Here is a 21305-nt window from a genome sequence, read left to right as displayed (position 1 = left end):
GGTTCTTTTGGGCTTCTTTTGTTCTTGAGTCTTGGACTTCTATGCTTCTTTTTCTGTCTTCTTCTGAGGTGTTGCATCCTCATTGCCTTAGTCCAATCCTCTTCGCATCCTGTGAACTACAAATATAAACTCTAGCAAACACATTAGTCCACAAGTTGCATTGATCATCAAACACCAAAATCTATTAAGCCAAATCACTCGAGGTCCATTTTCCTTACACAAACAAATATCTTGTATCTTGTATTTTAAATTGCTATATTTTCTTTGCACTTGATCTCCTTGGTTGTATGTGCTTGTGAGTATAGGTATTCCGTGGACTTGCTATGGAACATCTTTAAACACATCCCTACAATTTTGTTTTGACCTTGGGTAGGCATAATAGTCTTTGTGTTATTTTTTTGTCTTGTGGAGAGGTTTTGTAAAATTGTGCCAAAGTTCTATAAAGTTGTGTGGAAACTTTGTGAGCGAAATTTCCGTACTTTGTGAAATTTTACTTGTTATTCAATTATAGAAACTCCTATTCACGTACATATAACATTCTTTCAAATAACCGTGTTAAAAAGTCCATCTAGTAACTTAAGTACAATATGACTTCATAATCGAAGAGTACGCTCCACTCAACACCACAAAAAAGTATAATGGCCCAATATTTAAAATCACGTGGACATAGAACTCAAATTTTCTTAGTTTTTTGACTTCAGCGGACATTTTGCTAAAATTCTAGTATAGCCTTTGTTTCTCTTAAAATTGAATTTAACTCGATGCAATATGTACATAGTTTCTTTGTTCTAAAATAGTTTAAGTTCTCGTCTTTTGAAGAGTTAGGCCCTATTTGTTTCGGATTATAATCTCTCTAGGTTATATAATTTAACGCAAATAATCCAGCAGGTAAACAAACATCTAGATTATTTGTTCAAATTATATAATCTAAAGCTCAGATTATGATAATCTCATAATCTCCTCAAGAGTCGCTTATTTGAGATTATTTTTGGCAAAAGACCCACTACCCATGGTTATGTAAATAGAAATTACAATATATGTCATCCTTCTTTCTGCACCTCAAATAAACAAACAAGGGTACTGTTGTCTTTGTGAATAATCTACATTTGTATAATCTAGACTACCAAACAACTACATATAGGGTGTGTTTGGTTTGACTTTTGGCTTTGGCTTTTGCCCCCTAAAAGCCAAAAGTCAAACCAAAGGGCTGAATCTGGAAAGCAGCTTTTTCTAAAAGCCGACTTTCTTGTAGTGCAAAACTGAAAGCACCTCTAGACCTGCTTTTAGCAGCTTTTAGGTGGAACTGTGAAAATATATATGGAAAAAATTTTAGCGACTTTTAGTGGTTTCCACCAAACGATTTTTAGCTTTTTAGCAGTTCACAGCCCACAACAACTTTTTTCCACAGCTCACAGCCCACAACAGCTTTTTTCACAGCCACAGCCCAACCAAACAGACCCATAGATTATAACTAGTCGGTTACCCGTGCGTTGCGACTAGGGCTCGGCTCGGTGAGGCTCGGTGGAATAGCGAGCCGAGCCAGGCTCGACTCGGTCACTTAGCGAGCTCGGTAATGAGGCTCGGCTCGGCTCGATATAGGCTCGCGAGTCGGCTCGGCTCGCGAGCCTGTACACTCAAGTACTCAACAACAGTAGTTATAGTCATTAGCTCAAATTTGAAGCACAATATGTTCCATATAATAAAAAATTATGTCCTTGCACTCTAGTTCCTTGTGAGTTGTGACCAAAACAACACACTTACACACTGGTCAACGGAGATACGAGTAAGCAGTAGTTTGGACCGAGCCTCGAGCCGGCTCGCGAGCCTCACCGAGCCGGCTCGGCTCGTTAGTGTAGCGAGCCGCGGAATTAGGCTCGACTTGGGCTCGTTTAGGCTCGCGAGCCTCACCGAGCCGAGCCTGATCGAGCCCGAGCCGGCTCGCGAGCCTCGAGCTTTTTTTTTCCAGCCCTAGTTGCGACGGCTCACAACAATACCCACGTAAATTATCCACCAAAAAGATCTCAAGATTTTTTATTAGTTGTCTCCACTCTTCACATAATATTTTTTATGAACCACGGGTACCATAGGCAGCAAATCAGAGACCCCCATCCCTCGCGTCCCCACTTCTAAGGTTTCGTAGAGCAGGAGGGGAAGAGAAGAGGCGGGCATACCTGTTCGTTGCCAGAGAAGGACACGACGAAGACCTGGGCATCTGGAGTCGACATAGGTTGTATACCGCTAGATATATAGGGAGAGAGCACACAAGCAGAGAAAGAAGCCCAACCGGAGCAGCTCCAAACCAAGAGACACCCGCACCAGGCGTCAGTCCGAAAAGGGCGAGAGAATGCGAGTGTCTTCCCAGCCTTGTACCCGCCGAAGCGACACAATACCACCACCAACTCCGTAGCATATGTCGACTCCTGCCACACTATGACCTTAGTTGTCCAATATCTCAGACCTGGACTCCTCATCGCTAGAATAACCTAAGCGTGACAGGCACCACCATGTCCTACTCGACGGCACGCACGAAGAAAGGCCAGGAGCATGACCGACTCACCCTGTATCCGCGTCGACGAGCGTCGGTCGGCTTGTGGCTACGACCGTGGGCAGGGGCAACAGGTTGGGAGGAAGAACAGGGCGAAGGCCGGGAAGACGAACGAGACGTCCGACGACGGCGAAAACGATGGTGCACGCATGATGTGAAATGTCCTCGTGGACGTGCAATAGCCACTGCGCGAGTCGATGTCGGGGCTGACGTTGGACGAATACAGGGAGGAGGCACCTGCTCCTACGCCCTCTGCCGAGAATGGTGTGGCGCGGAGATAGAGGCATGGCAGGAGAGAGAAAAGAAGTAGAATGATGGACGAGGTGGTGGCAACTGAGGCGAGGACCATCATTATCGTGCGGAGGTATAAATGACTAAATGAGAAGTGTCTAGCAAGCCGGCCCGAGGCACGACCAATTTAACAGTGATTGGGCCAACCCGTCACGAGTGTCATGCAGTGTTTGGGCCATAGCCTCGGTTCGTAGTGCTGGCTCGAAAATCATATTAAAAAAGGAATATTAATAATTATAATATAGTATTAATATCATTAGATAGATTTTAAGTCTAGTTTATAATAAAATTATTTAGAGATATAAATATTAATAATACTTATTTATAAATCTAGTTAACGTTTGATATCGGACGGCGGTTTGGGATTCAATGCCGAAAATTCCGTAATCGTTCAGGGCAAAGACGCAAAACGTCCGTCTGCCCCTCTCTGGTTATAATTTTGGGCATTAATTGCACGTCTCCTCCCCACCTCTCCTTCCCTCCACCCGTGCCGTCGCCTCGCCTATCCGATCTGCCACCTCCTCCCGTCTCGCACGTTCCTTCCCAACTCCGCAGCGTAGCCTCTCCGCGGCGCGATCCAGATCCAGGTACGCCTTCTTCCGGCCCCGCAATCTCATCTCCACCCCCGCTCCTCCTCCGGCAATCCATCGCTCGGGTTGTCCCTACTGGGCGACACGAGGGCGGCCACGCCCACCGCCGAAACACTCTCTGATCTGTGCCCAGCCTGCCTCCGCACTTTCTCCCTCTTCCGTTCAGCAACAGCGGCTGCGGTTTTACTCTGTCTGTTGCCGATTTGTTTGGATTGCTGATCTCTCTACAATTTCTGGTGGATCGGATAGTCAGAGTGATCTGTGTGGATTGGGGTAACTCGGATCAGCTCCGCTCCTTTTTCTCGGTTCTGATGGCGTGGCTGGCTGTTGCCAGGTTTTTCAGCATGGGCCTGGTGAAGGAAGGCATCGACATGGAGGAGGGAACCCTTGAGATCGGCATGGGTGAGTTACTAGCGACGAGATCCAAGCTCGCGCGCAGTATTCCTTAGGATGTTTAGTATTTATCCTTTCAGCTGTTGATGTGTCGCATAGTCATACCGATGCATCACTGGTACTAGCATCCTAGCGTGGATATGTAGTGATGATTTGCACTTTGAGGAGACAAACACATTGCTTATAAATGATCCTAAGCTATGAGACAATATATTGGGTCATCGGCTAGCTTATAGCTTGGTTGCATTACCAATGCTTTGGATTTTATAAACGCATGGTATTAGTATATAACACTGTAGATTCTCCTAACAATACATCAACTCACTTCACAAGGCTTTTGTTAAACCATACTACAATAGTGCAACAGGATGCATCTAGTTTAGCTTGTAGATTTGCTGTTTCAACTATGTAACTAGTTTCAGGTCTGGCACACTTGCTAGATCACACTTTTAGTTTAAAATTAGTTCATCTATTTGCATGTATTGCTTTTCGGGAATTGTGATTCATGTCACATCCAATGTGGAGGCTTCATGAATTACCAATTACTGAATCTTCGATGTATTGGTCTGCATGCCTGCATTGAGCCATTGACACATGCCACTGCCATTATAAATATAAGACTTCTTTTGTGTTATATGGGTAACAGAAATTTGCTGATCAAAGTGCATACCTTGGGCTTCTTTTGTGGAAGGTGTATGCCTGTTTGAAATCATGCTTTTTGGGCTACGTTACAAAGGTGACATGTACTAGTTAGTAGTTAGTAATTTACCTGTGTACCTGTGCAGAGTACAGGACTGTATCTGGTGTTGCTGGGCCTCTGGTCATATTGGATAAAGTAAAGGTGTGCACAGTTTTCTCCAATATGATGCTAACTACCCTGCAGATTTTGAACAGCTCATTCTGCTAGCCTCTTATACTTCCTTTGCTTGTGTATCCATCATTAGGGCCCAAAGTACCAAGAAATTGTAAACATCCGACTTGGAGATGGCACCAATCGCCGTGGTCAAGTCCTGGAAGTTGATGGCGAAAAAGCTGTTGTGCAGGTTACTTCTCCATTCTCCTGATTGTTTTTTAGCAGTAGTTCTAATTTGATTTTGATTCTGCAGTATGGTCATGTTAGTTCCATTCCCAGAAAACTTAGTTTGTTAATTAACTGCATTATTCATCAGGTCTTTGAAGGAACTTCTGGAATAGACAACAAATACACAACCGTGCAGTTTACAGGCGAGGTACTTCATCTTGTGATTTTATTTGTTATTTACTTATCAATGAAGTGTTTAGTAGGCAAAAACACTTTGGGCTAGATCATTTCAATTTGGGAATCTAGTCCATAAGGCAAATTTACAAGATATATGATAAGCACACCTTGTTCCACCATAAAGTTATCTATAGTAGTCATGTTAATTGTCAATTGTATAGTTTATACCAATAGAAGAATAAAGTCCACAGATCTACCAGGTTAAATTTAACAATGATATTGTTTTCTTTAGTACCCTGTTTATTGAGAAATTCCCATCTTGTTTGATTATACAGTCATTGTGTTTCTTTTACAGGTTTTGAAAACTCCTGTCTCACTTGATATGCTTGGGCGCATTTTTAATGGTTCTGGAAAACCTATTGACAATGGCCCCCCGATATTGCCCGAAGCCTACTTGGATATCTCTGGTAAGTAATTTCTGGTTCTAGCATGCTGCTCTACAATACTCATGGTTAAGTGCATGCTGTCGTGCAGAGTAGGTTTTAGACGTATTGGTTAATTGAGTTAAATCAATGAGTCCATCTTTAAATTTTGTAAATATGTACTCTGATTTTGCTGCAGGAAGTTCTATTAACCCCAGTGAGAGAACCTATCCAGAGGAGATGATCCAAACTGGGATATCCACCATTGATGTCATGAATTCCATTGCTCGTGGACAAAAGATTCCACTGTTTTCTGCTGCTGGGCTCCCTCACAATGAAATTGCTGCTCAGATTTGTCGTCAGGCTGGTCTTGTGAAGACATTGGAGAAAGGAAAGCATGCTGAGGTAGCTAATGTGTTCTAACTTCTAACTGCAACCCTACTGGCATGCCCTCCCCCTTATCCAAAAAACATATTTTTCAGTGCACAAACAGTTGAAAACACATCTGAGCTGTTAAAAAATCAGAGATATCTCTTACATAGAGGTAGGTGGCTAGGCTTAACATTTCATGGCACAACTGAAATTCGTGTGCACATTGTCTTAAGTTGGATATGTTGTGCCTGATAGTTTCCATATGTTTCAACATCACGTTCTTTCAAGATACAATTTTCTTTTGGTACACATGTACATGTACTTATTTTTCATCTACTGTAAGGTCAACATTCATATGGAGCATTGTGTATTAATGTATGCTTTACATGTCTAAATATGGCTTAATCACTGCTTCTGATTTTTGTAACCTGCAGGGTGGTGAAGATGACAACTTTGCTATTGTGTTTGCTGCTATGGGAGTGAACATGGAAACAGCTCAATTCTTCAAACGTGATTTTGAAGAGAATGGTTCCATGGAGCGGGTCACCCTTTTTCTGAATCTGGTACCTACAAGGACTTGTGAATTTGTAACCAACATTCATTTATCATTTTATTTCTTCTAAGGGCGCCATAATCAATTCTGCAATGTTTTACATGCATCTTGACCGAAAACCACACATAATCAGTGGTGGAGCTTGAACAATATCTTAAGGAGGCTATCAATGGATTCAGGCGCAATGTTTTCAAGTCGGACGACTTGCTGGTCGTTCTGGTTGACTGACTTGGGCGATTAATCACGATTGGTCCAAATCGACTTGGACGATTAATCACAATTAGTCGTGATTAATCGGACGACTTGAAAACATTAATCAGGCGCCACTAATGATGCATGAATCAAATTAGCCATGGATTACTGTATGTGTATTGACAAATTAAGATCTAGGGGTGGCCTGAACTATCCTCCACCCCTGCACACATAATCATGAGCCAATCATTTTCTAAATTTGACATAATTAGTGTATAATACAGCATATTTTTAACACCTCAATTCTCTCTGTTTTACAGGCTAACGACCCCACCATTGAACGTATTATCACCCCTCGGATTGCTCTAACAACAGCGGAATATTTGGCATATGAATGTGGGAAGCATGTACTTGTTATCTTGACAGATATGAGCTCTTATGCAGATGCACTTCGTGAGGTATTGAGTTTTGGTATTGTGTCATATCTTGTATTTTGAGTCCATCTTTGTTTTAGTGCCATTGTTAATATATTTTCCGTCCTGAGATCTTTAGGGTTCGGTTGATTTCCTAGGCAAGGTTGCCTTGCCTGGCCAGGCAGCAATCCAGCCTATCGATTTCGAGTGCCTGGCAGCTAGGATTACTGCCTGCCTGGCTGGCTAGCTGGCCAGGTTGCTTGCCTGGGCAAGGTCGCCATACTTTGTGCTGCGATTCTGTTGACCCGATTCAATCATTCTTAAATTCATTGATTCATTAATTATCTAGTGTTACTGCACATGCATTTTTTTATCCATGTAATTGTGAGTTTCCTGTCGGAATAAACTATAAAATAAACTACATGTTCTACTGGTGTGACAATGCTGCTTCTATAGTGATTTGTTATCAAAAGAAATTGCATGATTTTGGTAATGATCTGGTGGTAGAATTACATTTTTTTTTATTTTGTTGTGACATCTTGTTAACACTCTGAATGGATACTGGAAATGTGCCTTGAATGGATGCTTATGGTACTATTTTGTTCTTCATTAAAAATCAACTCAGAAATGTTTATCATGCATCCCATTTTATATATTTAAGATTAACCTTTTCTATTAGCTAATTAAATGACAAATTGATGTCGTTGTTTCTAATAATGCTACATGGGCATTGTGCTTTTTTGTAGGTTTCTGCAGCCCGAGAAGAGGTGCCAGGTAGGCGTGGTTATCCTGGATATATGTATACTGATTTGGCAACAATATATGAGCGTGCTGGGCGTATTGAAGGAAGAACAGGCTCCATTACCCAGATTCCTATTCTAACAATGCCTAACGATGGTAAGTAACCATGTCTTTTTTAATCTTTATATTATAATTATACTTTATAATTATACTATGTGCCGTATTGTTATTGGTTTTGTACACTTATCTTCTGAACATTCTGGAGACATTATTTGTAAAACTCTTTCCTGATGATGCGACTACTCTGTCTAGTCACAAAAACATAGTTATTAGAACTGTCTATGTTGGGCTCAGATTTGGTGATTATGTCTTTTTGTCTTCGATTGGGGCTAGTGGTGGAATTTTGGTTGCGTGGCGAAACCATTTGGGTTATACAGGAGAGAACAGGGTGGATAACCATAGCGTCTCTACAGTTTCGTAAGGAAGGAGGAAGTACCTGGTGGCTGACCTGTGTATGGTCCTCAGGGAGATGATGAGATGATCTTGTTTCTGCAAGGGCTAACTGGGGATTTCAACCTCATCTACAAAGCTTCTGATAAGAACAATTCTAATTTCAACTGGGTGATGATGGATCTTTTTAGGAGGGTGATTGATGACCTTACTCTTAAGGAGATTCCCCTCCATGGGTGCCGGTATACTTCGTCCAATCAACAAGATCACCCAGTTCTTGTCAAGCTGTATAGTCTTTTGCTCGGTGGACTGGGAGTAGTTTTTTTTCCTAATGTGCTTCTCCAAAGTACTGCCTCTCGCGATTCAGATAATTGTCCCTTGGTGCTGGGTCTTCGTGATAACAATTTTGGCAAAAGACGCTTTCATTTCGAGGCGTTCTGGCCTAAATTAGAGGGTTTTCATGATGCTGTTCAGATTGCCTGGGACTCAGTTGTGGATGTGCCATGTCCTTATCAGGCTTTTTTGTATGAAATTGAAGAAGACGGCTCGAAGCCTACAGGCATGGAGTGGCAAACAAGTGGGCCATATAAGATCCCAACTGGCTTTGACCAAAGAAATCTTACACAGATTGGAGATAGCACAGGATGACAGACTGCTTACAACTGTTGAAAGCTGGTTGATGAACAAGCTTAAAAAACATTCTCTGTTGCTGTCCTCTTTGAATCGAACTATGGCTCAGCTAATATCAAGAATATCATGCCTAAGGAGGGTGACACCAATACAAAGCTTTATTCATTTGCATGCCAGGCATCGAAAAAGGAAGAATTTTGTGGCTAATTTGGTAGAGAGTGATGTTATCCTAACCAGTCATAATGACAAGACGGCTGCGGTTGATCAGTTTTTTTCCAATCTAATTGGAACTGGTGCGGACAGGGAGCAAACTATTGAGTTAGAGGCCACTGGTCTGCCTACTCATAACCTTTGTGACCTTGATGCCCCTTTTTTGGAACTAGAAGTTTGGGAAACTGTCAAGGCCTTCCGCCAGACAAAGCCCAAGGACCGGATGGCTTCACTGTCTATTTCTACAAAATTAGTAAAAAAAGATATTATGGCTGCAGTTTCGGCCATTTGGAGCAGGAAGTTTGATAACTTTGGCAAGCTCAATACAGTTTTTATTTCCTTGATTCCTAAAAAAGGAAGGGGCTGACCAAGTAAAGGATTTTCGACCAATCAGTATTGTGCATAGTTTTGCAAAATTAATCACCAAAATCTTAGCTAACTGACTGGCTAGTAGACTTGATGAGATAGTCTCTCCAAATCAAAGTGCATTCATAAAAGGTCGTTTCATCCAAGATAACTTCATGTTGGTGCAGCGAACTACAAGGTTCTTACATCAACAGAAAACGACCCATTTGCTTATTGAATTAGACATCACTAAGGTTTTGATTCGATATCTTGGTCCTTTCTCATTGAAGTCATGAAGCAACTTGGTTTTGGCCAAATCTGGAGAGATATCATTTGTGGACTGCTGGCTTCCTCTTCTACTCAAGTGATGCTTAATGGGTTTCCAGGTAATCATATTATGAACAGAAGGGGGCTCTGGCAGGGGGAACCCGTCTCCCCGATGTTATTTATCCTAGTCATGAATGTCCTGGGCATCCTTTTTTCTAGAGCTGAGGAAGTTGGACTGCTCCAGCCTTTACCAAGGTTATTAAAACGGTAAAACGTTGGAACGCTCATGGGTGAAATTTTGACTTTTAAACGTTTAAACTTTGTTTAAACGTAGTTTTAAACAACACAGGAAAAATACCAATACATCATAATTTCAGACAATAATATGAAGTTAAATACCAAAATAGAGAGGTTAGTGGCTTACCAAAACTTCACCCATGAGCTGGATTGAACCTCAAAAGTAACTAATAGACTGGGCCCAAAAGTAGCTAATGGTCTAAAATGCATAAAACACTGCGTTTTATAGTTTAGAACGCCAAAACGCTAAAACGTGGTTTCAACCTTTTAATTAGAGTTTTGACGTTTAAACGTAGTTTTAATAACACTGGCACTTACCAGGAAGAACTAAACTCTACCGGATTTCTATGTATGCGGATGATGTAGCACTCTTTGTGCAACCCACTGTAGCTGTTATCTCTATCACCATGGAAATTCTTGATTTATTTGGTAAGGCTTCGAGTCTCCATAATAATGAGCAGAAGTCTAATGTCTACCCTATCCGAGGAGGACTTATTGGTGGTCCATAGACTAACGCCTTGTGAGGTGTCTACCTTCCCCTGCCGGTATCTAGGGCTACCTCTGTCATTGCTCAAATTAACCAAAGAGCAGGTCCAGCCAATCATAGAATAAATTGCAGGCCACCTTCCAAGCTATTGATAAGATCAGAAAGGGGTATCTAGGGCAACATGTTCTCACAAGCATGATTATATACTTAGCAATGACTATTGACATTCCTCCATGGGCCTTGGATGCTATTGATAAGATCAGAAAGGGGTTTCTATGGCGTGTCCGCAAAGAAGTCAGGGGAGGACATTGTCTGGTGGCTTGGGGCGCAAGGTGTGTCGACCTCTGTAGTTAGGTGGGCTGGGGATCTTTAGCTTAAAGGAGATTTGTTGGGCTCTTCGCATGCGATGGCCTTGGCTGCTCAAGACTGATCCAGGACGGCCTTGGGCAACTCTCCCCATCCAAGTCCCGGGTAAAGCTAAAGCTTTCTTTTCCGCAGTATTGATTTCAGAGGTAGGGAATGGTCTCGCACACTGTTTTGGATAGATAAGTGGCTCCTGGGACATAGGGTCAGTGACATGGCTCCTACATTATTTGAAACTATCCCAAAGCGAATTTCAAACAAGAGGACTGTTCTGGAGGCACTAGCCAATAGAAGATGGATCTCTAACATTAAGGATGCTCTTTCGGTTGGGGCACTATTGGATTACCTACAGTTACAGGAGATGCTCTCAAATGTTGTGCTACATCCTGATATAGAGAATAAACACATTTTCAGCATAGCAGCAGATGGAAAGTATTCAGCCAAATCGGCCTATGAGGGCCTATTCTCATGATGAACTTTTGGTCATTACTCTAAGGTGTGGAAAACTTGGGCTCCTCCAAAGTGTCGTTTCTTCCTTTGGCTAACAGCCCACAAGAGATGTTGGACATCGGACATATTAGCTAGAAGAGGTCTAGAATATCCGTCAAAATGCCTCTTTTGTGATCAGGAAGCAGAAACTCTGGATTGTCTTCTAGTGTCCTGTGTTTTCACAAGGGATTTTTGGTTTCATCTGCTGAGACAATTTGGTTTACAAAGCTTACCGCACAGCCCGGTTTGCCTAATTTATGGACCGGTGGGAGCAAATTTCAGAAGCGGTGACGGGTCTAACTAGGAAAGGCCTAAACTCATTGATTGCCTTGGGTGCCTGGACACTTTGGAATCATCGAAACCGATGTATCTTTAATGCATGGTTATTAAGGCGTCCGTTAAGCGTCGCCTAGGCGCTAAGGCGCGCTCAGAGGCCAAGGCGTCTACCTCGCCTTGCCGAGGTGCGTAAGGCGTCCGCTTCGGGCGTAAGGCGTTGTCGGGGCGTCGTTGGGGCGACGCCTGGGGCGGCGGCGGCGGTGTGTGCAGCCTCATTCCCCATTGGTGCGTGGGCGTTTTCCCTCTTAGCTCAGGCAGCGGGCGTGGAGTGGCTGCGCGCGCGTGCTCCCTCTGCCCTCTGTCTCAGCACAGGCGGCACCAGTCATAGGAGAAAGGACGCAGGGGAGGGAGAGCTGCGGGGAGGGAGAACTGCGGGGGAGGGGAAGAAAGAGGTGCTGCTGGCGTGGGGGAGGGAACGAAGAAAGGCATGCTGTCAGCTGCAAGGAGACTTGATATTTTAACCTAAAACTGCTATTGGGCTAGGTTGCTTGGGCCATTGGGCTAATTGGTTGTGGGGTGTTTTCTTTTTTTCTATTTCTCTTCTACTAGGCTGAAATGGGCCTACTAGGTTTGTGCTAGCTTGCCTATTAATTTTGAATTAGTGTTATATAAGTAATATTTGGTCTAATAATACTTATAATTAAGGCGCCGCCTCGCCTTACTCTTTATCGCCTAAAAGGTAAAAAGGGGGTCGATCGTCTTACCGCCTTAATAACTATGCTTTGATGGTTGGGCTCTGAATTTATCTCTATCTCGGAGAGATTGATGTGGGAGATGGCTGGGGCCAAAGGCCTTTCCTATCTTGCTGCCCTCCTCCCTGAGGACTAGAGTTTTATGTTGTTTTTGGATTGGTTTGAGTCCTAGATGAATCTTTTCAGTTCTTTATGCTTTTGGCCTCCGTAAGGAGTCCTTTGTATTGGGTCTGATCTCTTTCAGACCTTTGTTTCCCTCCTTAATATAATGAGGCGGAGCTCTCTTGCCGTCCTGCGTGTTCGAGAAAAAATATTAGGACCAGACTGGTCGTTGAACTGGCAAGGGTGTGGTTCACTGGCTCAACTGTCGAGAACCCCTTTTCAAAAAAAAAGAACTGTCAAGAATCAAATTGAACTGCTGGTTCAATAATGTTGGATTTGGATTGAATTGGACTGGCCACAAATGCATATAGAACATGTGCAATATATAGTTGATCTTAAATATAAAACATGGTCAGTTTATATAACCACACAACCAGACAGGCACAAAGCTACATTGATACATCCCAGAATTCAACTTGTGAATCACAGTGTACACTTCATAACATAGGTTCTTAAGTTCACAAGTCACAAGCAAGTGCTAAATCATGGAGCCACAAGTGCCAAGTTAATTTTTCGCCTCAACTGCTGCCAGATAACCCTAAAAAGGGGTAGACCCGGAGGCGGAGGCTCTCACTTGAGTGAGGTCTAGGGAAGGGATAAGCCAAGGGAAGCCTTCCCCCTTAGGGTTGATTTGGTGACAAAGGGATCCCGGGAGGATTGCAGGGGATTGAGGGGGAAATAAACTAATTTCCCCCTCAATCCCCTCCAATCCTCCCGGGATCCCGGGTCACCAAATCAGCCCTAAATGCGGAGTGGCTGCTTGTTACCCGAGACTTGGTGACTAGTGAGAGAGAGCTCTCACTACTCTACCAGGCCTGTCCTTCTGCTGCTAGATGACCCTAATGAGATAAAACCTAGACTTTTTCAGTTGTATCCCTAGATGGATTGTGTTATACTGAATAGATGAATGGGTACCTGTGATAAAATATTGAAAACTATCCAGTTTACTGCTTTCATTAAAAGCAGTATGATGGTTTTTTACCTGTTCGGTTGCACACTGTACTACCTTATTGTTTTTAATCCTGATAACTATACAAATAAGTGAGATTTATAGGTATGAAATTAACAATTCAACACTTCAGTTATAAATTACATTAGGTTTTGATGTCTGGAATTGGTAGAGTAGAATTTTCTCAAAATTGTATAGTTTCGTAAAGTATGCTTTTACTATAATCTATAAATATTTTAACAAAAATTACTAGTTGAACTAGTATTTTTGTGATCATGTCAATATCCAATGGGGCAGGGAAGGGAGAAATAGTCAGGCGGTAAATGAATTGTGTTACAATAAAGTATGTGTGTTCTTGTCCAGCATAAATTGTCTGAGTGCACAATCTACTGAGTGTGGTCTTATCATTTTTCTGTCCAAGTAGATCATTTTTAGCATGTTGGTCTCATGATTTATTTACCATCTATTTCATTTTGTTGGGCATTTAATACTAGTATACCATGTCTAATATTGTAATCTACCCCTAAAACAGATATCACACACCCAACTCCTGACCTTACTGGATACATTACTGAGGGACAGATATACATTGATAGGCAGCTCCATAACAGACAGGTGCTTTTCTATGTTTTCTATTCTTGAGTTATCAAATGTTACACTTTCACATGGGGCAGCTCTGGAATTATTTATAACTAATTTAACATTTTTTATTTTTTTTCTCATATTGATATAGAATGTGAAGTCTTTGTTTATTTTTACTACCTTGATAGCTTATCTGTGTTGATGTGATGGCATTATATTCTTTCAGATTTATCCACCTATTAATGTCCTGCCATCTCTTTCACGATTGATGAAGGTAAGATAAGTTTTCTGTATGTTTTCAGCATTTATGTTGTAGATTAGTTCTAAGAACCACTGAATAACTCCTGCAGAGTGCTATTGGTGAGGGCATGACACGTCGAGACCATTCGGATGTATCTAATCAGGTACCTATTATGAGTCCATAGGCTTTGTTTTCAGACATGATGTGTAAGATGAATTGACATCTACTGTTTTCTGTTCAGCTTTATGCCAACTATGCTATTGGAAAGGATGTTCAGGCCATGAAGGCTGTCGTTGGAGAGGAGGCACTCTCGTCTGAGGATCTGGTCTGTTGCGAGTGAAATAAATTCGTAAGTTAGTTCTTTTTCAGACCCCCAAAACTTAATGTTCTGTTCCTTATTGCACAGCTTTACTTAGAGTTCCTTGACAAGTTTGAGAGGAAGTTTGTGACACAAGGAGCATATGACACACGGAACATCTTCCAGTCACTCGATCTTGCATGGACATTGCTTCGGATCTTCCCTCGCGAACTTCTCCACCGTATTCCAGCAAAGACCTTGGACCAGTACTATAGCAGAGATGCTTCCCACTGAATCACTGATCGTTGATCAGTGTTCCAATATTTTGGCAAGTGCAGCTTTGAATAAATTGAACAGATTGGCCTCGTGGCCATTTTCCTGTATTTATCTGTAGTCAGGTCCAATTCTTTTCTGTTGGTGAGCGCAAGTTATTCATAGATGACTCGGTCATGGGAATATTTGTAATATTATGTCATGTATCGTTAAATTTCAGTTGTTTTGTTTCAGCTGCCAGAACTGTTAGCAAGAGTATTCTGGAGCTGGAAGCTCGAACGCAACTGGTTGTATCTATATCCGTGAATGCCGAATAAAGGAGGGGCAATAAACTGCAGCGAAATATGTGCTGTCAGACATTGTTGAAAATTTTCTCGATTTTGCTGTTTTGAGATGTGAGAAATCTTTTCACTGAACCAAAGGTGTTAGGTTCGACTCTGTTTTTATGTCAGGCATGCCTCGGTTATTCTTTCTTTCCTTAGATCTTATTTATTTAGAAACCGTCACGTCTGTTTTTTTCTGTTTGAAGATTTTTTGCCTATTTCACGGATTTTATCGTAGGGAAGCAAACAGACGTAATCTGACAGAACGTCGGTTTCGTGGTTGCTGTCTTTCTGGTTGGGTCCCATTATGCCCTCTGGGTATATTTACTTAAATGTCTTTGGAAACTTCTTTCTGTAGCATTTTTTATTAAGGTATTACTTCCAATTTTCTTGATGATACGAAATTTTGTTAAATCATTTATTTATTCTTTTTTTTAGTATTACCCTCATCCTAGTAAATGATATAATTCTAGATTTGATACAAGTCAACTAACTGAAGTTTAATTAAGTTTACAAAAATAGTATAAACATTTATAACTCTAAATATATTTGTAATATAAAACTATGTTCTACAAGGAATCTTATCATACTTATTCGTTATAATTATTTCTATTCAAAATTATAAGATTTATAGATGTTAAGATATACATTCTGTCTAGATGTATAATAAAAATAATTCAAGAAAAGGTAAAACATACTATAATTTTAAATAGAGGGAGTAATACTTTTAATACAAATTTAGTTGAATTAACACGGTTTCACTTTAATTAGAATTGCATCCTTCCTAGTATAGTGTATAAAATGTATTAGTACGTATATAGATGGATATATACTGTGAAAAGACATCTAGCTTAGTGGTTAAGGGCTTCTGAGTAGCACCTCCAAGTGCTAGGTTCGATCCCTCTCGGAGATGAATTTTTAGGCTTGGTTAAAAAAAATCCCCTTGCTGTGTTTCATCCACTCTCGGGTTACAATGTCTTATGCGTCACCCTTAGGTTGGGCTGTTGCCCCTTGCTGTGTTTCATCCACTCTCGGGTTACAATGTCTTATGCGTCACCCTTAGGTTGGGCTGTTGCAGAGTGAACGGTTGACGCCGACCCGTTAGTGATCGGGGTTCAGGGTTCGGGGATTTTCTCGTCCTAGACTATTATTTTAATCTATTTTTAATATAATACCATGACGACGGTCTTTCACTCCTCTTCCGAGTTTTATAAATAGATATATGCATGATAAGATCATTTACAAGATGAACCTGCTACTAATTGCATCAATTGAAGCCCCTTTTGTTAGGGCTTTTAGAGGAATGTTTTGGTTTATGTGAATGAAACTTTATCAAACACTAGGGGGTGTTTGGAAACATTGTTACCACAATATTTCAAATACTACAGTATACAAATGCCATGCCATAACACCAGTTTACAATACCACAATTTTAGAATAGTACAATTTTGAATACATAGAGGTGTTTGGGAACACATTAAATTGCATTCAAAGTATTACAACCCAATTATCATAAATTGAAAGACAATACCAAAACTATTTCAAAATCCTAGCTGCAATAGTTAATTCTCCAAAACATGCTCCCTGTAATCATTTCATTCAAATTAGACCTTGCACATTGTTCCAAACCTACACAAAAAGAATAAAAAAACATAACATGAGCTCTTTCATAAAATTCAGATGTGGAGTCAAATAGCCCTTTATTATCTCGTTGAATTCAAGGTTGAATGTTGAAATTAGGTTATTCGTTTTCCGAAATCAGGTCATGACTTTTAAATATCTATGATTCCCAAGTATTGACTAGACCAAAGAAGAGAAATGTAACTCTTCTTGTTCCCTCTATTGTGTATATATATTCAACTATCTATGGACTACATTAGGATTGTGGTGCATGCAACAAGAGAGAGAGGCGAAGAAACTTTTTCTGCAGAAAAAGAGATGATGGAGGAATGAAGATTGCAGAGGAATGGTTAGGTAGCAATTCATTTCATGAGCGTATACCTATCCACACTTCTATTCTTATAGGAAAGAAGCATGTTGAAGAACTCTCCTAGGACATAGTATGAACCAGACAGGAATTTCGCATGGAGAAGGAAATCTTTCTCTAGCTTGTAGAAGTCCTATGTTATATCAATCTCCTTGCGAATAATAGAAAAGTTTTAGTTGAAGAACATTTAGCTATGTTCCTATTCTGCCTTTCTACAAATGCAAGTAATCGTATAGACCAATAACAATCTCAGCATAGTGGTGAGACTGTAAGTAGATACTTCAATACTGTTCTTGAGGCTGTCGTTTCATTATCATCAAGGTTCATACAACTTCCTTCAATCAACACTCCCATCTAGATTTCTAGCAATCCTAAGTTCATGCCATATTTTAAAGTACTTTAGTAATTATTATGCTATTTCATTTTATTATGTACTACTGTATTTTCTTATGCTATCTTTTTAGGACTGCATTGGAGTAATCAATGGAACTCATGTGCCTGTCACTATACCTTGCAAGATCCATACTGTAATAGAAAGGGTGGTTCGTCACAAAATGTGATGGTTGCATGTGACTTCAAGTGTCAATTCATGCATGCCAGTGCTTGAGGGGAAGGTTCAGCTTCTGATGCTCGAGTATTGCAAGATGCATTAGCTCATGTTTTTTACGTCCCCTCTAGGGAATTCTATCTAGTGGATGCAATATGCTAATATTCCAAACTTCATAGCTCCATACTGTAATGTTCAATACTATTTACAAGAGTAAGGCATGATTAATCAAAGACCAAGTAATGCAAAAGAATTATTCAACTTAAGACATGCACAACCCTGCAACCATGTTGAACACATTATTGGCGTTCTAAAAATGTGTTTTCCTATATTGAATGTGCATCTTACTATCCTATTGAAGTTCAGAGAGTTGTGCTTGCATTATGTGTTCTTCACAACTTCATAAAGAAGAATGATAGTTCTGAACAATGGCTAGATCAGAACAGTATCCAAATCAATTCTACCGAGACAATGGATCTCCTAGATGAAGATGAACAATACCAAGACGATGTATTGTCACTAGATGATTGAGATGTGTAGGAAATATTAAAAGGAACCAAATTGCACAAGCTATGTGGAATGATTATATTGCTTATTTACAGAGATGATATCTAGCACTCATTTGTAGGCATGGAAGTAAAATAAGTAGTAATAAGGAGTATGTAGAATTAGGGTGCAATTGATACCTTGATGTAAGTATAGCAAGATCTTCTCATCACAACCAATGAATATCTCTCTCGCCTCTCTATCTCCTTTTTAGAAACTTTATTGCTTTAACTTCTCTTGTTGAGCATAAGTCTTCAATTTTTTTACATTTTGACATACTGAATGGATCATTGATGAGATGAGTATTCTCTATTTTCCTTTGCTTTAGTTGAATCTACCTCTCTATAAGACCCTTATAGACCCCTAACTCTTCTTATCACAAATAAATGAACTCGTCCATTGAATTATCATTGTTTCTCTTACATTTCTTCGAACATGCCTCCCTAGCTGCTTGTGCCACCCTAGTTGTTTTTGCTTCCCTAGCTGCTTGTGCCTCCCTATCACCATGTGCCTCCCTAGCTGCTTGTGCCTTCCTATCGACTTGTTGGTTCATAGAAGATGAAAATCGATTGTAATTGTATGCCTTCCTACCCACCATTGCTCTATATTGACTATGTGTAATCTCATCGGGGAAAAAAATCAGCCCATGCACTTTCCGAAGGAGGTATTGTTGGGCTAGGTGTACTCATATGGTTTGCCTTTTCCAAAAAATTAAATTCAGATTTAGATACATTATCTAAAGTTTGCCTCTAGCTACTTTACCTGCACAAGTAGCCAAGAAACTTATTATAAATCTAATGCAAAGTATCAAAATATAATTATACACACTAAACATCTAGGTAGATAGAACAACACTGTTATAAATCTCATCGAGATCATCATAGTATGGGAATGATTTATCCTTCAATTATTTTGCAAAATTTCCGATGGCTCATCCCATTTTTCATGTATTGTAGCAACCATCTACAGGTTTGTGTCCCAACCAAAACCACTCTTTTATAAGAGTAGCGTCACTACATTGTAATCTTTCTTGAGCCTCCATTCTTTATCCTTCAATTGAGATATGTCAAATTTTGTTTATGTGAATTTCTCATTCATATGTTCTGTCATTGCGTTCCAACCTTTCTTTATCCAACCATTTGTCAACGATATCTAGGCGAACCAAACTCTCTGAGGATGATCATAAAAAACTAGTACGCATGTCAGTCCATTATACCCTTGTCTCCCTAGCACCTAAGTATTGACAATGAAAAGCAAGAATCATCGACTTGAACAAGCACATCAACAAAATGAAATAAATCAATGGGCGCTGTTGATCACCTATCAAGGCTCCTACAGGAAACCAAAATAGGGCAAGACAATTAAATCGATTATACCTTCTCCCCTTCTCCACTCGTAAAGATAGGAGAAAAAATAGGGAGAAGGTTGAAGAAACATAAACAACACAAAGAGATAAGTGTGAAGAATAAAAACATCATGAAGCATGCCTGCAGTAATGTATTATTGTCTTTTCTATTATATGTCATCACATCATTACCTTCGGGATACACGTGAGGTATCCGAAGGTGCCCGCATTAGGGAGGCTTAAAAGGTGGAGCGTTTCGAGTGTATAGGGAGAACATGAACAGTAAAAGGCCGTATGCATGGCCACTGTACACCTATTTATAAGGACATGACAATGTTCAACTTCGTATGAAATTACACCAGTATCCTTAAGTCCTATACACATGATATTCAAAGAGCCTACTAAGGGTGATGTAGTATTTTCCTCCACAAGACATGTCAGGCGCGCCTCTTCTATCCTCCTTCGTCTCCATGCTATGGGGATACTCTTCGGTCATGTTGGGGTGCTTCATCCAAGCCATGATTACGAAGCTCTTGCTTCTTCCATCAGTCATGAAGATGAAGCTATAGTAACAAAGCTTAGTCCGTTAACCCCAGAACAAACTTGAAGACAACTAGAATTTATTAGTTTAAGGACATTCAACAGAGGCCTGCCCCCAATAGTAGCCCCTCACGGGATTAGCTTGTTTTTTTATAGCAGGCTCAAACCGCGAATGAATTAATATGAAGGGGCCTACCCTGAAGGTCCAAAAAACACATTCCTTTAGCGTGTTATTATGAACAGAGATACAAGAATACACTTTACAAGATAGAAGACATAAAAGCTCTCGTAGTGGCCCAACAGTCAGTGAATGGGCATCATTGGGCTCCTTGACTTCAACGTGTTTTCACCTATAAAAGGTGATCTGTCACACCCGGTTTTGGAAGGCAAACCGAATGTGAACCATGTACGTGCCAGGATCAGAAATTCACGTACACAACAATTACATAAATGACTCATCATAGCACAATGTTTCGAATTACAGTAAAGAGTAAGTAATAATATTAAAGACTAGAGTCATTTACATAATATAAATTAAAGTGCACATAATAGAAACGTAGCCAACGTAAATAAACCCACCATAGGCAGCTAACTGGGGGAGGTCGCTAGCCTAATCCTCGAACTCGTCGAAGTCCTGAAACTCATGGAGATCCGTCTCGATGCCTTCTTCTTTACCTGAGCATAGATTGCACCAAAGGCAACCTGGTGTTTTGTGAAAGCAAGGGTGAGTACACATCAACGTTCTCAGCAAATGTTCCGTTTGGCTGAAGTGGACTAGCTTTATGTGAGGTTAGGGTCAAAGCAGTTGCTTTTAGTTGGTCAGATATTTATTATCAGTGGAAGCCAAGTTTTATCATATAATCAACCCGTGAATCATTTCCTCATCGAGGAACATCATTATCATCATCGAACCAAAATCATTAATAGAATCATTGCATCTCGAACCAGCTGTATCTCTAATCAAAGAGGATCCCAAGGCCGCTCATAACCGTGAGCACTACTGATATATCAGTTTCATTCCCCATGAGCCATGATCCCTTTCCAGCCTGAGTTTGCAAGACCCGATCTTCACTACCAAGGTGAAGGGCCAGGGATACACTACGTAGCCTTTACAAAGATTCCCAGAGGTCATAGCCGCTCGTTAGGTTTCTCTAGTTTGATAAACACAATACTTCTACCCACATGAAGGGTGACTAACAAAACCAAATCAAGAACCGCAGCAACCAGCCTTGGCAG

The 21305-nt window shown here is 40.7% G+C and overlaps 1 protein-coding gene across 1 annotated transcript; it reads left to right on the top strand.

The window, feature by feature from the left end:
- Nucleotides 1–3269: 3269 nt before the first annotated feature.
- Nucleotides 3270–15147, top strand: LOC100286306 (vacuolar ATP synthase subunit B). Its single transcript, NM_001159193.2, has 15 exons — nt 3270–3423; nt 3761–3828; nt 4605–4660; nt 4764–4862; nt 4989–5048; nt 5373–5484; nt 5639–5844; nt 6246–6374; nt 6877–7014; nt 7716–7866; nt 13920–14002; nt 14196–14243; nt 14320–14373; nt 14452–14535; nt 14617–15147. Exons 2-15 carry the CDS (start codon nt 3771–3773, stop codon nt 14800–14802), a joined length of 1464 nt encoding a protein of 487 aa, NP_001152665.1. The 5' UTR covers nt 3270–3423; nt 3761–3770; the 3' UTR covers nt 14803–15147.
- Nucleotides 15148–21305: the final 6158 nt, after the last annotated feature.

Source organism: Zea mays, chromosome 9 (assembly GCF_902167145.1).
Source record: "Zea mays cultivar B73 chromosome 9, Zm-B73-REFERENCE-NAM-5.0, whole genome shotgun sequence".
In the NCBI taxonomy this organism is placed as follows: domain Eukaryota; kingdom Viridiplantae; phylum Streptophyta; class Magnoliopsida; order Poales; family Poaceae; genus Zea; species Zea mays.
Note: the sequence above shows the minus strand (reverse complement) of the source record. Positions and strands in the feature narration are given on the sequence as shown.